General features: G+C 36.7%; 1 protein-coding gene across 12 annotated transcripts in view; it reads right to left on the bottom strand.

The window, feature by feature from the left end:
• LOC135214834 (uncharacterized) overlaps positions 1-22,500 on the bottom strand; it is a 189,618-nt gene that overhangs the window by 122,182 nt on the left and 44,936 nt on the right. For all 12 annotated transcript variants that reach the window (XM_064249308.1, XM_064249268.1, XM_064249243.1 and 9 more), the window contains 2 exons: positions 10,347-10,448; positions 6,020-6,118 (listed from right to left, as the gene is read on the bottom strand). In XM_064249308.1, coding sequence (XP_064105378.1) covers positions 6,020-6,118; positions 10,347-10,448 — 201 coding nt within the window. The remainder of the gene's footprint in view (positions 1-6,019; positions 6,119-10,346; positions 10,449-22,500) is intronic.

Genomic DNA, 22,500 nt, shown 5'->3' with positions numbered 1-22,500 from the left:
TATATATATATATATATATATATTATATATACACACAGTGAGTCCTGCTGGTCACATTCGCTAAATGCATAGAATCACAGCGGCCATCCAATGAGCTATAATCTCTTGAAATCTTCTGTTCACAGATACATTGTAGCTACAAATCAAGTGTTACTTCACAGATACAGTGTACCTATATAGTCAATGTTAAAACAGTTTTGAAAAATGTACAGCTATTTCAGAAGTATTATAACCCGAGTGAAAATTGAACAACGGATGAGCAAATGTACATCACAGATAACTTCATTACACAGCGCCATTTATTACAGTATAGACTACAAAAATCTTTATACTGTAACATTATTCAGTAGTCAATCTACGATCAACACGTTGGACATGTAATACTGTGTCAATGCGAATTCACTTTGTGAGAGTTTCTTGTAAGTGTGCATTAATGTTCCCTGAAATATTCTAAGCACGAATATAAGGCACATGAGGGTATGCACTTAACATATTTCACATACAAACATGCAAAAATATAACCTTTAAAACCTGATATCGGCAGTTTAACAGTGCCAGACTTATAAAAGTATGCTAACACTGAAAATTAAAAACCGCCTTCAATTTGTTGCCAACTTTAACCACAAAATTTTGCTCAATGAAATTTTCTGAAAAAACATTGAAGTATTTACCATTTACTTAGCAGCTTCTAATACTTTCACCTAAAACTTAATGTACCTTCTTGGTCGAAAGCCATGATGGATCTCATCACTCTCCTGTAAACTCGTTCCACAATGACCCTAGCCCAGTAGTCTATGTCATGTTCATAAACAACGTCCCATATTTCCTTTGTCGAATTGTGCTTCTTTATGGCAGCTGCGTACACAGTCTTGAGGTCAGCAAAGGTCTCGCCAATCACGCGATTACTTAACCAACGAATATACTTTTGTACAGAGGGCGCAGCCTCAGCGTATTTGTGCAATGATATGTTAAGGTCAGAAACATCAGGGGTTCCTGCAGGTGTGGAAGAAGTTCCACTACCTTCAAAATCTTCAAACATCTTATTAGAAATTGCTGAATTTTTGTATTTAGATTGAGGTACAGGACTGAAGAGGTTTCCTTCACTTCTAGGCCTCTGAAGAACAGGTATTCTGCTTTTGTGTGAATTTAATCTCAAAGACCTTTGTTTTAGTTGCAGGTCTCTATAGTCATTCTGGCCATCTGAATTACTGCGGTATAAGCGAGTTGGCCTGTTATCGCTTACCGGATTTCTTTGAGGGTTTTTAATACCTACATCTTCACTGAAACTAACTTTCTGAGATTTGTTCCTCATACCATCTCTATTACGTAATTCAGGAGTTTCTGAGACTTCAGTCATCGACGAGTCTTTCTCCTCATTGCTATTCAGATCTTTTTCTGAAAATAAAGTACTCAAATTCAGTTCATCTAATTCTTGAATATACATATTCTCTTCATTACCCGGACTTCCTACGCCAGAATCAATTTCCAGATACTTTTCTGAAGATGTATGATCGAAAACAGTGTTTCTCACTGGATTCAGAGGGGACCTTCTCGATGACAAGTCACCCGAGTTACTTTCAACACTGTCACGAGTGCTGGGCTCAGTTACAGAGCTGACATCCACAGACTCATTTTCAGAATCACTGTCACTGAGATTCTTCAACATGTTACATAGGCGTTCAACGATGACATGGTTCTTAATAGTATCTGAATGCTGAGGACTCAATTTATGCCATCGTATCCTCGCAGCTGAAGCTGCCCTTGAGGGGGTAGGAGTAAGGGGCCTTGTCTTGGCAGAATCTTGCTTCTCTGTCTTCCTTGACTTAGTTGAATATTGCTTCACTTCCTGAGGTTTTCTCGGAATGTCAGGAAGGCGAGGGGGCCTTTTCAGAGGTTTCCGTCGCATGGAAGGCACAATTTGCTTTTCATCATTTTCAATTGGACGGCGACGACGGATTCGTTTCAGCCTTTGCAAATGGTTCTCACAGGCAAGGTTGCTCTTGCTCAGTAGACCAGGATGCACAGCACCAGGACCAACACATTGCCCATGGTCTATCAGTCGTGTAACTGACTTCCCACCAACACTCTCTGGAGATTTTGGAGTGTCGAGACGAGGAAGGCGGCCACTTTTGCCTCTTGATAAAAGCTTGGTTATTGTACTGGAAAGTTCTGGCGGGAATACTTCTCTGTCTTCCTCTCCCGCCTGTTGGAGTCCTTCTGCTGAAGATTCATCACCATAACATCTCAGTGAATCGTCTTCTGACCAATCTGCCACCTCCAGTTCTAGTCCCTCCATCAAATTGAGCCTCGTCATCTCCAATAATCCTTCTACCCTAGAATTACCAAAGTTACTGCGGACGGCACCTTTCATGGGCTTAAATTCAACAGCATCAGCGCTGCTCTTTGGTCTTCTTTCCTCCCAAAATTTATTCACCTTGGGTGGTAAGCCTGCGAATACTGCGGGTGAAGACGGAGGGACCTGAGTGGGTGGCAGGCGGTGGTCGGGGGACTGATCTTCTGGGGCCTCCAGTACCGTTTCCAGGATATGGTACCTCCTCGCCGGCAACAAATTCTGCGGGGAGAGTCAGACCATCAGTCTCTCGCCCGCTTTGTCAATTCTAGTGTCTCTATATGAGAAACACGTCTGGACTTTGTATAAGCAGTTACTTAACGTATTTAAACTAAAGTTTATACAATTGAATTATACAGTATTTAGCTACACTTCTTTTGGTGCAAGTGACTCAATAGTATTTTTGCTCGATGAAACCACCGATAAAAATGATTAGTATACAGACTTAAGGATAGTTATGTTCATTCAGTACCCTAACAATTTACATAATGTAGGAAATCACATTTCTGTCTACCATTGGCATTTACACGCACGATTAAAATATGCAACTTTGTTAGCGTAATACCAGTGTTGGACAACGCAGTTAATAAAAAGATATTTAAAAAGCTAACAAAACAAACAAAATTATTATTACACAGACAAGTCAAATCACACGAAATACATTCTTCGAGACCTTCCACTAAATTCTTGACGGTTTTGTCCTATATTCCTCCACCTTCTGGGAGGTGGTGGAGAAAATGAGACGAGGCAGGTTCCACTATGGCACGCGGGGGTCATTTACTTCCCGAGAAGACAAATATTTTGGACATGGCCTTTATGTCCTGAGCACCACGCAAGAAACACATACTAGGCAGTAAATTGGTCATACAAGAAGAAACAATACTCATGATCCACCTTGAACGAGGTATTCCCATCCTTGAACTAACGACAGTGAAATGAAGATGCACGCTACGAGAGAGAGAGAGAGAGAGAGAGAGAGAGAGAGAGAGAGAGAGAGAGAGAGAGAGAGAGAGATAAAAATTAAGAGTTGATTAGAAAACTAAAGAAGTGACCATATAAAACCGTCACAGCATAACCAAACCACCTAAGCAATGATCATGATTACGATCAGAGAAAGTTGTGACGCCAGTTTTAGCAACCCTAAATCAATAAAAAAATACACCACACACAATCACTGGAAATGTTCTTGATCTCCATTTCGAGTTTTTTTCTTCCATCAGAACAACAGCTCTGAATGACATGAGTGGCAAATGGCCCATTTAAAAAGGAAAATAAAAAGGTGAACTAGAATTGTGAGTTTGTGACATTTAAATTCTGCATGACCAAATGCTATGATGCTACTTCTCAGTGTTTTTCAACAGACGGCAAAAATTACTATCAGCTATTTGGAAAAATTAGCACTATTGTTATATATTTTCATTATATGGTCAAGTAAAAAAAAATAGTTTACAAATCTTTGCTGAATTCATTGTCATTTTCTCTTTGTAGTTAGCAAGCTCCATATTATGTTACTTTAAGTATATCGCCTACAAGACCTTGACAATTTTCACCAAGTCTGTGCATAACGCGCGCGCGCGCACACACACAAACAAGCACACAGCTGGGATGTTGTTTTCGATTAAGCTGGCCTGATGCCAGCACAGGCTCTTGCTCATAGAGCAGCCCGTAGTGAGCTGGAAGCCGATGGGGAAAGAATGCGAATACCTTATAGAAATCTGTAGACGGATTACCATAGAAAATATGCTAACCCATTATTCAGAACGGAAAGCGGAGATACGAATTAGAAGCGCCTTCAAATATCAAAAAGAAATATATCAAAAAATAAATATTTAAATGGGATAGAGTCTACTGGTCACTTTTTACCAGTTACGTATGTAACTGTAATAGCCACAATGCCCTCTTAAATTCTAGAATTCTTATTACTTTTTGGATGTGCTTGTCACTACAAAGTCTTAGATCCAAATGTAAGAAATATGGAGTAATTCTGACGTTCGTAGCAGGATTCAAACCTGCATCCCGAGTAATCAGAACGTGGTCAGGCCGGCAAAGAGACCTCGTTCTGAATACTCGGGATGCAGGTTTGAATCCTGCTACGAACGTCAGAATTACTTCATATTTCTTGCATTTGGGTCTAAGGCTTTGTAGTGAGTGACACACGTATCCAAAAGTGAGAAGAATTTGAGAAGTTAAAAGGGCACTGTGGCTATTACAATTTCAAAGGAATATTAATGTCTATGCTGAGCAAAACACTTTAGCTATTTAGCGGTTAGGGCAGTGAAAAGGGGGAGTTAGAGAGGCTGGAAAGCAAGATTGAAGAAAGGAAGCCAGACCGGAAATAAAGTAACTTGGAATATAATAGATTATAGAATTTAGGCCAAAGGTAAGAGGGTTTAAAAGGTGTAACAGGAGGCAAACTTCGCATTTGCACAGTGAAACAATTGTAAGGAGAAGGTGGAAAGTCAGATGGAAGAGAGAATATGAACGGAGGTTCAGTAAAAGGAAAGAAAGAAGTTGCAGCTAGGGAACGCAGGGAAGCTGAAAAGACCCTTAAGTAATGCCTACAGTGCACCTCGGCACTATTCCCCTAAAAAGGTAACATCATGATTTTACCAAAGGAAGGGCAACATCAGCGTATTTACTGCAAATAAATAAATAAACAAATAAACAAAAAAATCACGTTTCCATTGACAGGTTGTGGCTTCAGAAGCGACAGTTATTGTTATTAATTATTATCATTATTAATGGATTAAAAGCCACAAAAATGTATATGATTCTGTATTTTTCCAAATACAAAATTATTATTACTATTAAATTCAGAAGATTAAACCTATCTATATGGGACAAGGCCACCACAGGGACCATTGCCTTGAAATTCAAGCTTCCAAAGAATATGCTATTCATTAGGAAGAATTAAGAGGAAGTAAACTGAAATATAGAAAGGAGGGATCCCACTTATCGAAAAAAATATAGATATAGACAAAAATAAGGATTAAAAGTATTAAGACCCACAGACTGTCACCTCATCAGCACAGGTAATGGGGAGCCTCAAAATGCAAGACAATTTGCAAAATCTTAACAGCCGCCAACGTTTAAAAAAAAAAAAAAAATCCAGTACCAAATATTTCCAAAGACCCAGATCTTCAAGACCAATATATATAAAGGCAGATATACAATAACTTACTTGCAACTGGTCACCTCATTCCGTACCGCAAAATAAATGCTATTTGAAAATCAAACCCAACTCCCAAGGGTTTTCAGGGGGTCATTATCTAGGACTAATATTTCTTGGGGGCCATTATTTTTATGATATTAAGTCTTTTGTTTATATTTTGACGGTCATCCCCCAACGGGTTTGTACTAAACACGCCTTTGCAAAGGTGGATACATACCGGCTTAAAACCACTAGGTGTCTCTATCTAGGAAAGATCCATATTATTTAAACACCAAGATCGTCTCATGCTCAGAGAGAGAGAGAGAGAGAGAGAGAGAGAGAGAGAGAGAGAGAGAGAGAGAGAGAGAGATACGATACTAGGCTCGTCAGCGTCGTTTCCTTCAGGGTACATAAGAAACAAAATTCGGCAGCTAGACCTGTCAAAAAAAAAAAAAAAAAAAAAAAAAAAAAAAAAAAAAAAGCCGACATAAACAACGCAACTGATGTGTATTACTTACGTGATCTGTGACGTCGAGCGTCTCCGGGTAATCGGAAATGAGGTAGTCTACTATTCCGCGGTGATCGTGAACAACTGCCTTGTGAAGGAGGCCCACGCCCTGTTGGAGGATAAAAAATGGACAAATATGAACTATAACAAAATATGAACAATGGAAAAATATGAACAAATAAAAATTACGAACAATGAAAAATATGAACCATCAAAAAAATATGAACAAATAAAAATTATGTACAATGAAAAATATGAACCATCAACAAATATGAACAAGAAAGTATGTTATGATACACATCAACAAATATGAACCATAAGAATATATGAACAATGGAAAAATAAAAAATGAACAAATAAAAATTACGAACGCATGAAAAATATGAACCATCAAAATCAAATAATCGAACAAATAACAAAAATGATGAAGCAATGAAAAAGAATGAACCCTCCAACAAAGTATGAACAATAAAAATATCTGAAAATTAAAAATATCAATAAAGGATATGAACCAACAAAAATATGAACAATGAAAACTATGATCAATGAAAAATATGAACAGCAAGAAATATATGAACAATGAAAAATATGAACAATCACAAAAATGAACAATAAAAATATGAACAATCACCAATATGAACAATAAAAAATATGAACAGTAAGAAGTATATGAACAATGAAAAGTACGAACAATCAATAAATATGAATAACGAAGAATATGAAAAATAGAATATATGAATAAAAAATATGAAAACTAAAAAATAAGAACAAGATAAAAATCAGCAAAATAAAAAAATATGAACAATGTAAAATAGTCAATGAAAAATAAGAACAATCCAAAAATATAAACTATAAATAAATATGAATGAAAAAATATGAACAAAAACCATGAATAAAGAAATATAAAAAACTAAATATATGAACAATGAAAAAATATAGCAATAAAAAATATGAGCAATGAAAAATATGAACAATGAAAACATGAACAATACAAAAAATAAATATGAGCTATCAGATTTTTCATCTGTTGGACGAAAACCAGAAGGAACAACTAAGGTCCTCATGAAAATAGAATAGAATATAAAATTTAGGCCAAGGGCCAAGCGCTGGAACCAATGGGGTCATTCACTGCTGAGACGGAAGCTGACAGTAAAAAAAAAAAAAGGTCAGAAAGGGGTGACGGGAGGAAAACCTCAAAGCAGTTGCACTATGAATTAAATTTTAGGAGAAGGTTGAGGTAAGTATATGTTGGGAGAAAGAGAATACGAACGGAGGCACAGTAAGAGGAATGAAAGGGGTTGCAGGTAGGGGCCGAAGGGACGCTGCAAAGCCCCTTAAGTAATGCCTACAGTGTAACGCATGAGGTGCACTGACGGCACTACCCGCCTGCGGGGAAGATCGTCATGAGAAATTAATGCTGGTTGTTGGATAGGCATAAGATAAATGGCTATCACTCTGTTTTAGGCTTTTTAATATATTCAGTGTTAATAATCTTTCAACTTCTCACGAGGAGAAATAGGATCTATACCGAGAGTTTTTTGAGACCTGTTCAGCCCTCGTGTTCTGTTATATGAGAAGTAAACAGGCTTCCGGAAGGTCTGTAGAAAATAATCGTCATATACCTAGGAAACTAACGGTGGATTGCATCCATCATTAATAATGATATTACGCCAAAGAAAACTCATAGTCACATGAGTCAATAAAATGGAAAAGTAAATCCACAGTAGTATGTCTATTTGAATTTGTTATTTAAAATATATTTTAAATAACAAAATCAAATAGACATACTACTGTGGATTTACTTTTCCAATAATAATATAATAATAAATAATAATAATAATAATAATAATAATAAGAAGAAGAAGAAGAAGAAGAAGAAGAAGAAGAAGAAGGAGAAGAAGAAGAAGAAGGAGAAGAAGAAGAAGAAGAATATGGGATATGCCAGTGGAAATTGTACCCATAATCATAGGAGCACTAGGCACGATTCCAAGATCCCTGAAAAGGAATCTGGAAAAACTAGAGGCTGAAGTAGCTCCAGGACTCATGCAAAAGAGTGTGCTCCTGGAAACAGCGCACACAGTAAGAAAAGTGGTGGACTCCTAAGGAGCCAGGATGCCCAGTCGAGTTGGAGGACTGTGATAAACCCCCAAAAATAATATTAATAATATATTATTAATATTATTATTATTATTATTATCATCATATCAGTAAATGAAGCATCAGCAACAGCAATAAATATAGTGATAAACATTAAGCGACAGAAACTATTTATGGGACGCAACAAATTAAACAATGATATGTATGCGAGTATCAAAGAAACTTGAATGAAATGTAAAAATAAAAATACACACTGACACAAAGAAAGAAATGAAGGTTGCCAAACAAAAAATAAATAAATCGACAATTAACAACCAAAGGCTAATTGATGAAACAATTCGAGGTGACGACGTCATGGAACTTATCCACTGGTTCTCGGGCATCGTTGGGACCCACCACTACGAGCAATTTATGCCTTCAGGCAGTTTATTGCGCTTGGAAACCACAGAAGGAAGAAATAATGAACGCTTGGGAAAGAAACGAAGAAGGATTGTGGTTTATGATCGCATGCTGAATCTGCATTCCAACCTCTGCACTAAGCGTATAATAAGAATTCCTTTCGTGCTTGAGCGCACACAAGGACTGGCAGCCCTTACGAATAATGAGAGGATATCTGGTCCCTTTACAGGGCCACAGTATAATTATGATGAAGTACTTCTTCATGAAGGAAGTAGTAGAATGACCTGGGTGTATGTGAAGAGAACAGAACAGAACCTAGAAATTAGGGCAAAGGCTAAGCGCTGGGGCTGTGAGGTCATTCAGAGCTGGAAGGGAAATTGACAGTAAGACGGCTTTGAAGATGCAACAGGAGGAAAACCTGGCCGTTGCACAATTGTTAGGAGAGGGTGGAAAGAAGAAAATATGAACGGAGGTAAAGTAAATGTAATGGTAAATATAAACGGAGGTAAAATAAATGGAATTAAAGGGGTTACAGCTAGGGGCCGAAGGAACGCTGCAAAGACTAAGTAATGCCTAACAGTGTAGCCACTTGAGGATGCACTGGCGGCACGGTCCCCTACGGGAACAGTATAATCATGATTAAGTACTACTTCGTGAAGAAATAAAGTAGCACTACCTGCTACTTTATTTACAGAATGAATAATGGAGAAGTATATAAGGAATTCATGTCACATACCAAGAACTAAAGCAAGGTAAGTCGTCCTCAACCTTCTAATAATAATAATAATAATAGAGCTTTTGTACTCACAGCTGAAGGGACAACTAAAACATAAACATTATCTTAAAAATAAGATATAAGACAAACAATTCAGATAACTGAAGCAACAGAGACATATTAAACAGATTAAAACATATGTTTTATCAAGATAATCAAAACCCATTTATGCAAATTTTCAGAAAATCTGATTTCATTATTACCATTATTTACCATTTTTCAGAAGACGAAACCTATCCATATGAGACAAACCCACCCACCACAGGGGCCACCGACTTGAAACTCAAGCTTCCAAAGAATATGGTGTTCGTTAGGAAGGAGTAAGAGATAAGGGAAATATAGAAAGATATCCCACTTCTTTAAAAAAATACACCGACAAATAGGTAAATTGATAAAAATGCCAGATTAAGAAAAGCCCTTCACATAAACTCTCACTCTATTTATGAATCAGTAAATAAGGAAAAAAACAAAAAACATAAAGCCTTAGTTGTTCGCAAAACTTACAGGTATAGGAAACGTTTCGCAAAATCTCTTATTTTCACAGAGAGAGAGAGAGAGAGAGAGAGAGAGAGAGAGAGAGAGAGAGAGAGAGAGAGAGAGAGAGAGGAAACCAAAACAAAAAAAGTTCCGGATCTCAAAAAACATGACTGCAATGCAGGGTTGGGGATGGAAGGAGAAGCCATAACTGCGATCAGAGCAATAATAATAATAATAATAATAATAATAATAATAATAATAATAATAATAATAATAAAATGCGAGTGGATGTTCTGTTTGTCTGCTCCCAGTGGGGCGGGGTTTTTACGGGATCGGGACGGTATGGGGGACATGACACAGCCACCTCCCTCCTGAAAACCTGTTTGTCCGCCACGGGAAGCGCGGGGTGCGTAGGGGATCAGAGGGTGGGGGAGACATGATACATCCACCTCCCTCCTGCAAACCTGTTAGTCCGGGCCCGGGTGGGGGCGTGGAAGGTAGGGGAGACATGACAGGCAGCGCGTGCCGTCAAGTTCGTATATAATAATAATAATGATAATATGGGAAAGAAGAAAACTACCATCCTCACCTGTGCATCCTTAGATCTGGCCAACTTCCTTCTGTCTAACAAGGCCTTCAGGTCCCGCAGGTTTCCTTTCTCGACGGCATCGTGTATCAGGTCGATTTTGGACTGTGGAAGAAAAAAGGACAATTTTGCATTATAATTTTCGATTTTGAACTGCGGAAGAAAAAAACAAGACAAATTTTGGACTGCGGAAGAAAAAAGAAGACAAATTGTACATTATAATCTCAAACTGTCGACGAAATCATAGACATATTTCATTCATGGCAATGGAAAATGATACTTTGGTCCTAATTTCTCACAATACCCCATTTAAAAATTACTCAGAGTTGCTTGAGTCTTGAAATGGAGAAACAAATCTATATGTACGGCTAAATATATTTATTTAAAAATAAATCTCGACAGAGAGCTTTCGGGAATCTGTTCGATTCCCCTTTTAAATAAACTGAAAATGGGAATCAATTAGATTCCCGAAAGCTCTCTGTCGAGATTTATTTTTTAAATACATGTACCCGTACATAACTGTGGAATTGTCTCACCAATACCCCATTTCTCTACAGCATCCTGCAGAAGGTTGATTTGGGAATTCCTAAGACAATGGGAAAGTTAAAAAAAATCTAATCTACCACTTGGTAGTTCGAAATCCATTATGTTCCTCGCTATAGTGACGCCAGGTTTGGTGGTCATGAATCAATCAAATCAAATCCTCATTACGGTCTCCCTTTTCTGAATAGCATCACCCAGAATGTTGGATTATACTGAAAAAAAGTTAAAAGGACCTCGAATGAAATCAATAAAGTTTTACGTAGATTTTCTATACTTTTAATAATTACATACACACGGGATTTTGTTTGTATGGTGTTTTGACATTGCATGGAACCAGTGATTATTCAGTAACGCGACCAACGGCTTTACGTGAATTCCGAACCACGTCGAGAGTGAACTTCTATTACCAGAAATACACATTTCTGACCCCTCAGTGAATGCCCGAGAATTGAACTCGCGCCCATCGAGGTGGCACGCCAACACCATACCGACCACGCCACTGAGGAGCTCATACACACGGGTGAAATGTTGACTTCCGGATAAAAGCAATTAAAAGGATCATAGATTCATTCTTAGAGAGTTGCGTGAAATATTTTTCTCCGTGGATGGAGATTTTGCCCGACGAACTTTGCTCGGTGTGACGTCAGAAGCGGAGATACAGCGGGAAAAATACTGGCTTTCCCCGCTTCCGACGTCACATCGAACAAATGAGGACTTAACGGGGGACCAGTATTACCCAAAAAATCTAAATGTGGTAACATAATACGCAAGCTTTCATTACACTCATTCCCGTCATTCGTCATATTTTGAGTCGTTACGTAACCCCATTCAACCTGCTTCTGAACGACCGAATAATCGATCATCCTCATTTCGAGCTTCCCGTAAAACAAAACCATTGAGAGGGCTTTTTGTCTGTCCGTCCGCCCTCAGATTTTAAAAACTACTGAGGCTAGAGGGCTGCAAATTGGAACGTTCACCCTCCAATCATCACACATACCAAATTGCAGCCCTCTAGCCTCAGTGGTTTTTACTTTAAAGGCAAAACTTAGTCAGGATCATGCGTCTGGCATCGCTAAATTGCCAACAACACATGCCCCTATGGGGACGTGGATGAAAGTTCATGGGCCGTGGATGAGAGTATGATACAGCATTATACATTGTATAGAAAACTCGATTGCGCCGAAGTTTCTTCGGCGCAATTTTTTACTCGTTTGATAGAGCAACACTGACCCAAGGTCACGAGACGTGAGTCACCAGTAATGAATAAATAGCCCCTTTGTCCTGAAAGGCGGTGGGCCAAGAGCTATCACATGATAACCCTAATGTAAAAATGACCTTCCAACGCTGACCCTACCCATAGACGGACCCATTTGGGAAGGGCGTAAGGAAGGGGACACCGCCCCACACACTTATAGTCCTTGATAGTCATTGATCTCGCGGGAACAAATTACTCGCTCGTTCTTCCAATCATTTTCCAGTGGGCACACGACGACCTTAAGTGTCGTTCTACGCACGCGAGGAACGCGAAAATGCCTGACTGCCCGACGTACAGGAATTGTGATGGGTACTCTAAGCATCAAATTACCCCCATATGTCTCCATGTATCTCTCATTTTGTCATTATGCGAGACATATAACCTTACGTTCATTTTCTCCGTGTTAAAAAGGGGTTATTGGTTCCTAAGGGGGTTCGCCCCATTTTTTAGACTTTTTATTTATTTATCTATTTTTTTTAATATCAGGCACAGTTTCGATACTTTGTTTGTGTGGTGTTTTTACCGTTGCAGGGAACCAGTGGTTCTTCAGCAACGGGACCAACGGCTTTACGCGACTTCCGAACCACGTCGAGAGTGAACTTCTATCACCAGAAATACACATCTCTGACCCCTCAATGGAATGCCCGAGAATCGAACTCGCGGCCACCGAGGTGGCAGGTCAAGACCATAGCGATCACGCAACTGAGGAGCTACAGTACGATCTAGATACTGGTATTAACACTGTCGTCCAATATCTCACTGGATCTTATATTTATAAAACAATGAGGCATGAAACTCTACTACACAAATTTTTCGTAGATCAAATCACATTAACATCCTTAAGGGGATATTGCCTTTCACGCCCTAATGCACCCGTTATCTTATCTTGTCAAAATTTATAATTTTAAGTCATTTTTTTTGGATGTTCGGATGTTACCTCATTCACATACGAATCAGACCTCAGCATCTTAGTACTTCATTTTTTTTTTCAACATACGAGACTAAACATTGTATTTCTGATCACAACTGATGTTGACGATGAGAATGAAAATATTTTTATTTAATGAGAATATCTAACCTAATGAGATTATTATGATTTAATGAGAATATTTAATGATGATACTTTGATCGAATGAGAATATTTAATGGCAATATTTTGACTTAATGAGATTATTATAATTTGATGCGAATAGTCTGCTTTAAAGGGAACATTTAATGACAATATTCTTATTTAATGAGAATATTTTGATTCATCGAGAATATTGTGATTAAATGAGAATATTTTGATTGAAAGAGAATATTTAATGAAAAGGTCGGATCACGCCTTGTAAATGTCTCACTTTTGTTATATTGACAGAATGACAAGCCAACACAGCACGGCAAAAGTCTACATATAAAAACGCCATAAGTCGTCCGCTCCGACAATAGCTGCAAATCAACAACAATAAACAAAACAAACGAAAGCAAAAGACAGATATTACACTTCCAGAAGGTCACCAGGAAAAGATCCATTTATTGGCAGCCCCCGAAAAACAAATTGTATTCTCGTACGCAACGTGACGTGTCAACACGAGGTTTCTTTTCAGCGGCAAAACTCCAGAAAGGGGAAAACCCGAATACTCGAAGAGACCAAATGAGTAGGGTCTTACAAGAGGTTTCAGAAACGGAATTCTGGGAAATATCAGAGTGCATGTCTTGATGCCATAAAGCCTCGGGAGATGACAGAAATTGCAGATGTTCCCGGCGTGCGAATCTCTTCAAGGTTTCTCGCAGTGAAAACTTTAAAGACAAACAGAAAACGGATCATAATGTCAATTAACAGTTAGAAACACACTATATAGTAGATTCATATCAGCCGTGCATTTGATGTCTAGGCCAGTCCCTACGACACTCCTGATTGGATGGTGATAAGCCAATCACAGGGCGGGAAACTGTCTCTTTCTCGAGAGTTCACATGGGTAGGATCTATGTTTCACCTCTCCTGAGGGATACGTCTTTCAAAAGTATTCCTCAGAAAAGGTGGAACATACATCCTGCCTATGTGAACCCTCGAGAGAGACTGAGAGTTTCCAGCCCTATGATTGGCTTATTAACAGCCAATCAGGAGCGTCGTAAGGGACTGGCCTAGACATCAAATGCACGGTTGATGTGAATCTACTATAGCTGAGCTGGAAACACTATTACCATTTTTAACGAAAATAACATACCTTATTCACTCTCAGAAAATTATGCTGCTCACGACTTGGGACAAGGTTTAAAATTCAACGCGAGAAATATTGAATAACTACAGCAAGAAAGACATATAAGATGTGCCTACACACCAAACGAAGAGGTGTCCTTTGAAGTGAATTTTTCACCTTAAAAAAGCTGAGCTGTCTACTCTGAATCTCAAACCGATTAAGCTAAATGATAAGAATATAATCCTAATATCAATACTGAAATTATTATTTTTTTCTTTAGACCCGTATTTACTGCAAAACTCTCTGGGTAGCTTGAAATGCGAAAATGCTTACTTCTCAAGTTATGCCATCAATGTAAATATTCTTCCGAAGAAATGTTAAAAGAACTCACAAAGTATACATCTTTATATATCATTTGTAAGGTAATTTTATCTACTTTAATTTTGTATATAATAATGTTTTCGATAAAATGCATAGTATAGGAGCATAACGCGAAAATGTAAAACAAATCGCGATTTCGGGGGGTTTTGCCCCCTAAAAATTTAGCTAGGGGCCCCGGACTTTGTTTTTTCGGGGGGCGGGGGGGGGGCGGAGGGGGGGGGCGGTAATACTAGGGACCTATCAGAACACAGTGATGAAAGAATGATTTTGTTACAAATTTTGCCCCGGTTCGACCAGGTCTGATGCAAAAATTCCCATACTAAGTGTACAGTGAGCCACGAAAGACAAACCGTAAGCGGTACTCTCTGCAGGGGGCTAATAAATAGTGGTACTACGAGTATATACTATTTCTGCTACTCATACTAATAAACTGACAGAAACGAGAAAAGGAAGAAAGATAAGAAAATACACCAGAAGAAGAAGTACAATAAAACTTCAACGGAACTACCAGATACCAAACAATACATAAAATAAATTCTTTTGTGTAACTTCTATTCTCTAGAAATTCAAGTAAGAAACACGAAGTTTAGGATTGAGGTTACTGACTATTTAAGACTAAAATTCTTTCTTTTCTTTGTATGTTGAGTTTCGACTAAATTCCTTCTTGTTCGAGTCCTACGCACGAATAATTACAAGTGCAGGAGCACTCACGCACGCAGCTACACATGCACGACAAAATACGAAATAATAATATAATCTAACATGCAGATTGTGTAAGACATCGAATTTCGTCGAGTATCAGGGACGATTATATTTCTTTACAGGAAGCCTAATTAACTTGTACGCCAAACTAGCGTTACAACTGCGTCGAACATTAATCATTACTATTATTATTATTATTCAGTAGATGAAACCTATTCATATGGAACAAGCCAACAGGGGCCATTGATTCGAAATTCAAGCTTCCAAAGAATATGGTGTTCACTAGGAAGAAGTAAGAGGAAGTAAATGTAAATACAGAAAGAAGCGATTCCACTTATTAAAAAATGAAAAAATTAAAAATACGTAAATTGATAAAAAAAAAAAAAAACGTATTAAAATGTATGGATAATAGTAGTAGAGTAGTAATGCATTGAATTTTCACTTGAGCTTAAATACAATAATATCCGAATAAACCACTTAATATTCTCAAGCCCATTATGCATGAAATGACATACCAACAACTATTAACAATCAATGCAAGCAGTTTTTTTTCTACATAGAGAGGCCAAAGGGACGGGCAAGCGAGGAGGAATGTAACATTCGAAGATTTTATTTGGACAACTAAGTAACACCCGACAGGCTTCCTCATCCCACCTTGGTTAGTGCGATTTTGTCATTTTCTTCAGGGTCAGATCCCAATCTCCCTCCCCCTCCCACCTCGCCCCTCCCGCTTTTTTTTTTTTTTTTTTTTTTTTTTTTTTTTTTTTTTTTTTGCAAGGCTGAGTTCATTTGCTCATGACGGTCCCAGGCCTGGATATAAAAATAAAAGATAAGCTTACTTTTAGCGATTTTACCCTGAATAGAAGAGGAAGAGGAAGAAAAAACAGGGATGTGGAACGAAGAATAGAACAGAATACAGAATTGAGACCAAAGGCCAAGCGTTGGGACCTATGAGGTCATTCATTGCTGAAACGAGTATTGACAGTAAATAGGTTCGAAAGGTGTAACAGGAGGAAAACATCGCAGTTGCACTACGAAACGATTGTCGGGAGAAGGTGGGAAAGTAAGATGAAGAAAGATAATATGAACGGAGGTACAGTAAAAGGAATGAAAGGGGTTGCAGCTAGGGGTCGAAAGAACGCTGCAGAGTGCCTCAAGTAATTCCTACAGTGCACCGCATGAGGTGCACTGACTTCACTGCCTGCCTACGGGGGGAATATGCAACAAAAATCATAGCAGCCAGGTGGTGGCGGCAACGCGAGGAAAACAAAGAAGAAGAAGAAGAAAAAAAAACACCCAAAAACCAAGGCTGTGTTGTGGTATTTAATTGTCTCAAGTAGCCCGTTCCATTCTCCTCTTTGTAAGGCTTTAGAGGTCAACAACACATTCCTCACTTCAAAAGAAGTTAATTCATCTTCCAATTAAAGGAATTATCTTCGTCCTATATGACATAATCACCCGAAGATTCCCTCTTGTCCTCTAACACAAAATCAACGCATATATCACAGCGCCTTCCTTGTTTTCTTCGCATATTTGCTTTTCGTGTCGCTTCAAAGTCATTTCCTGTGGAGGCTACTATTTACATTTCCTCCAAATGTCACCCGTTTCCACCTGACTTCACTTTCGCTGCCTTCAAATTATTTCACTTTCACTCAAATTCCTTTTTCACCTCGTGAGGCAACTGTTACTTTACTATAGGAATAGAATGACAGGAATACAAGATTTAGACCACAGGCCAAGACCTGGGACCTTAGAGGTCATTCAGCGCTGAAAAGAAAATTGAAAGACAAGGAGGTTTGAAAGGTGTAGCAGGAGGAAGACCTCAAAGCAGTTGCACTATGGAATAATTGTTAAGAAAGGGTGGATAGCACGATGGAAGAAAGATAATATGAATGGAGATACAGTAAAAGGAATGAAAGGGGTTGCAGCTAGGGGCCGAAGGGACGTTGCAAAGAACCTTGAGTAATGCCTACACTGCACCCTGTAAGGTACACTGACGGCACTAACCCCCTACGGGCCTTACTTTACCACAGATTTAAATGACATGTAACTTTGATTTTCATTACTTACCACTATTCCCAGTTTCCCGTTTTCTTTCTTCTTCCTTGATCTGTCTTGAAATTGAAACCTTTCCTCTTTAAAAAAAAATAAAATTGCAACGTCAATATTTTTCATTTGCAAGTAAAATTTGTTTCCCTTCGGGAGATAGTGCCGTCAGTGTACATCACGCGATGAACTGTAGACATTACTCAAGGTTCTTTGCAGTATCCCTTCGGCCCATAACTGCTACCCTTTCATTTCCTTTATAGCACCTCCGTTCGTATTCGTTTTCTTCCATCTTATCTTATTTCTCCCCCCCCCCCCCCCCCCCCACCGCACGCCCCGCCTCCTTACAACTGATTCTTAGTGCAACTGCGAGGTTTTCGTCCTGTTACGACTTTCAAAGCTTTTTTCGTTCAATTTCCCTTTTACCGCTGAATGACCTCCTAGGTCTCAGGGCTTGGCTAGTAGCCTAAACTTCATATTCCTTTCCATTCCGAATTTCTATTTTCTATTTAGCCTTTCGTATCAAGTTAATGCATTTTGTATCCTGTTACAAGAAAAAAAAGGTCCCAGACAAGGTTTTTAAAAATAAAAATAAGAACGTTTTACAACCCGGGACAAAAAAAAAAAAAAAAAAAAAAAAAAAAAAACCTGAAAAATTAGAAGAAATCCTTCGTCAAATAAAAATAAACAAGAACAAAAACCAACTCCCCAATTCACGAAAAAATCGTTTTCGAGGACGACGGCCTTTATGTCGGCGGAACGTGTCGATGACACGATTCCTGGGTACGCGTGAAGAGGTTATCTGGGATTTATCTTGTAGGGCGTCGTCTGAAACCCAATGAACGTCAGACAAGGCTCGTTAAGGACCGAGGAATACTTCTATGGGACGAGGACGGCATCAGGATTGTGTGATGGACGGCAATTTCTTACAAAATATGCGAGACAACAGCATCTGTCCCACATCCGGCTGCCAAAAAAAGATAAAAAAAAAATATTCGATGCGCTTCAGGGTACAGCCGCCATGTCTGACATGAAGACATTCTTCTTCTTGAGATTAAAAATCGATTGGAGGTCTTATCTTGCTGGCGTGTTTACGAACACGTGCATATCTATTGATGTTTGCATTTTCGCATATATGAAACCTTATGTTCACAGACTGACATGCAAACATTTATGAAAATACTGGATGTCCTTCTTAGCATATATATATATATATATATATATAATATATATATATATATATATATATATATATATATATAATTATATATATATATATATATATATATATATATATATATTTAAAACCGGATGGAGAAAAGCCAGGGTAGCAATGTATTTATTATCCTAATTGTCGAGACTTTGGGTCTCATCTTCAGGGCTGTAAAATAAACAAAATACACAAATTAAAACAAGCTCAGTATTAAGTATCATATAAATGGAATAATATGAAACTTAGATATTCTAAACATAATTCAAAATAAAATAAAAAGTGAAGAATGCTTTAATTGTATGTTTAAATTATTTTTTAGAATATTTTAGTTTTACATTATTCCTTTTTGTTTTTATTTTTTGATAGTATTAAATACTGAGTCTAGTTTTGATTTGTGTATTTTGTATATTACAGCCCTGAAGATGAGACCCAAAGTCTCGAAAATTTGGATATATAAATAATGCTACGCTGGCTTTTCTCCATCCTGTTTATATTGAATCTACCGCGTTCCAGATGCCCCAACCTTCCTATATATATATATATATATATATATATATATATATATATATATATATATATATATATATATATAGTATATATATATATATATATATATATATATATATATATATATATATATATATATATATATATATATATATATATATATATATATATATATATATATATATATATATATATATATATATATGATATATATACATACATACATATATATATATATATATATATATATTATATATATATGTATATATATATATATATATATATATATATATATATATATATATATATATATATATATATATATATATATATATATATATATATATATATATATATATGTATATATATATATATATATAATGGATATATATATATGTATATATATGTATATATATATATGAATAACTTGATCACGAAGTATATAAAACGTGATGCTATGTATAAATAAAGATTTTTGTCGTGAAGGAAAAAATGAAAAAGCGAGATAACCAAGTACTTTCGGTCTTGTTCCGACCCTTTACTAAGGCAAACTGATTTTACAGAGGAAAACCTAGTCCAAAAGAAGGTTTAATATACAAAACTGCACTACAAGATTAGCAATAAGGTCGATTTCACTCTACAGAAACGAGGAAACGCCTGAGGGTAGCCACCACCTTGGAGGATACACACGCAGTAAACAGGTTATTCCTCCAGAAAACAGTACATTTTGAAAAAACAAGGAAGCATATACAACTTTATTATCATGAAATTTAGACAAATTTTCCCAAAAAAAATATTATTAATGAAAAGACGAAAGAAAATATAAATATATATATCGAGCAAGAGAAAGAGGGAGAGAGAATATCGAACCAGAGAGAGAGAGAGAGAGAGAGAGAGAGAGAGAGAGAGAGAGAGATAATAACTATAAACATGTGGGAATAATTTATTAGTAGTTCATTTATTTTTAAGGTACTTCATAAACATCTTACAAATATATGGGTCCATGGTACATTCCCAGACTAAGATTTAGGTTGTTTTTATTAGTGATTTGTATAATCGCCGATTCCAGTAATTTTCTTGAAACGTAATCATTAGATCTAGCAATTACAAAGGTATCACCCAATAATACAATGAGATTTCTCACTCAGATGGATAAACAGTGCATTTGAAGTCTGGGCTGTTCTAACTGAATACATATGCTGCTTAATACGTACACATAAATTTTTACTTGACTGACCAACGTAAAACGATGGGCAATCCTTACAAGGAATTTTGTAAATGATGTTGTTATTTGTTACGGGACTATTCTTAATTAGCGATATCTTTAATGGTATTGTTATAAGAGAACACTACATTAACATTCAAACGATTTAAATATTGATTTCATGGTTTCAAATCCACGAAAGTAAGGTAAGATAAGTGCATTTTTAGGCATTTCTTTTTCATTAATAGCAACACTATAAAACTCTTTGTGAGCTTTTTGATAACATAAATCAATTAAATGAAGTGGGTAGCAGAGATCGTTTCCTACCTTTTTTATGTATTCTATTTCTTGGTCAAGATATTGTGGACTCGTGATACGCAAAGGGCGTAGGAACATAGAAGCAAAAATTGAAATTTTAATATTAAGATGGCGGCCAGAATAAAAATGTACATATGTTAAATTATTTGTGGGTTTTCTATAAATACTGAATTTGCATTGGAAAGATTCTCTATGTATTAATACATCTAGGAAAGGGATGACATTGTTATTTTCAATTTCAACAGTGAATTTTATGGATGGCACTAAATTATTCAATTGAGACAGTAAATCATTTACATCGATACCAACAGGTAAGACTACTAAGATATCATTGACATATCGGTACCATTTTAAGGGGACAAGTGATATGCGGGAGGTGTTGTCTCTCAAAAATTCCATATATAGTTTAAGTTTGAAAGGAGAGGTGATAAAGGGTTACCCATGGCCATACCAAATATTTGTTGGTAGTAATACTCTCCATTAAAAATAAATCTGCAATCACAAATACATAACTTAATCAAGGAAATTATGTGACTAATGGACATAGGCAATTCATGCAGTACAAGTTCATTACTTAAATATTCTAGCACAGAGTCAGTAAGGACTTTTGTAAACAAGGAACATATCAAAACTGACAAAGATATCGCTAGGGTTTAGTACAATGTTATTTAATTTTTCCACAAGATCAAGAGAATTCCGGATGTGCAAATTAGATACAGTTCCTAGTAGCGGGGATAACAATTTAGTAAGATATTTAGATAGTTTATAAGCAACTGATCCTACAGTACTAACAATTGGGCGCATAGGTTTGTTTTCCTTATGAGTTTTACTGTCTAAATTGAATAATTTAGTGCCATCCATAAAATTCACTGTTGAAATTGAAAATAACAATGTCATCCCTTTCTAAGATGTATTAATACATAGAGAATCTTTCCAATGCAAATTCAGTATTTATAGAAAACCCACAAATAACTTAACATATGTACATTTTTATTCTGGCCACCATCTTAATATTAAAATCTCAATTTTTTCTTCCATATTCCTACGCGCTTTGCATATCACGAGTCCACAATATCTTGACCAAGAAATAGAGTACATAAAAAAGATAGGAAACGATTTCTGCTACCCACCTCATTTAATTGATTTATGTTATCAAAAAGCTCACAAAAAGTTTTATAGTGTTGCTATTAATGAAAAAGAAATGCCTAAAAATGTACTTAGCTTACCTTACTTTCGTGGATTTGAAACCATAAAATCAATATTTAAATCGTTTAATGTTAATGTAGTGTTCTCTTATAACAATACCATTAAAGATATGCTAATTAAGAATAGTCCCGTAACAAATAACAACATCATTTACAAAATTCCTTGTAAGGATTGCCCATCGTTTACGTTGGTCAGTCAAGTAAAAATTTATGTGTACGTATTAAGCAGCATATGTATTTAGTTAGAACAGCCCAGACTTCAAATGCACTGTTTATCCATCTGAGTGAAAAATCTCATTGTATTAATTGGGGTGATACCTTTGTAATTGCTAGATCTAATGATTACGTTTCAAGAAATTTACTGGAATCGGCAATTATACAAATCACTAATAAAAACAACCTAAATCTTAGTCTGGGAATGTACCATTTGGACCCATATATTTGTAAGATGTTTATGAAGGATCTTAAAATAAATGAACTACTAATAAATTAGTCCCACATGCATATAATTATTATTTCTCTCTCTCTCTCTCTCTCTCTCTTCTCTCTCTCTCTCTCTCTCTCTCTCTCTCTCTCTCTCTGGTTCGTATATCCTCTCTCTCC

Source organism: Macrobrachium nipponense, chromosome 19 (assembly GCF_015104395.2).
Source record: "Macrobrachium nipponense isolate FS-2020 chromosome 19, ASM1510439v2, whole genome shotgun sequence".
Taxonomy (NCBI): domain Eukaryota; kingdom Metazoa; phylum Arthropoda; class Malacostraca; order Decapoda; family Palaemonidae; genus Macrobrachium; species Macrobrachium nipponense.
The sequence above is the reverse complement of the archived record's forward strand: the minus strand, read 5'-3'. Positions and strand labels throughout refer to the sequence as shown.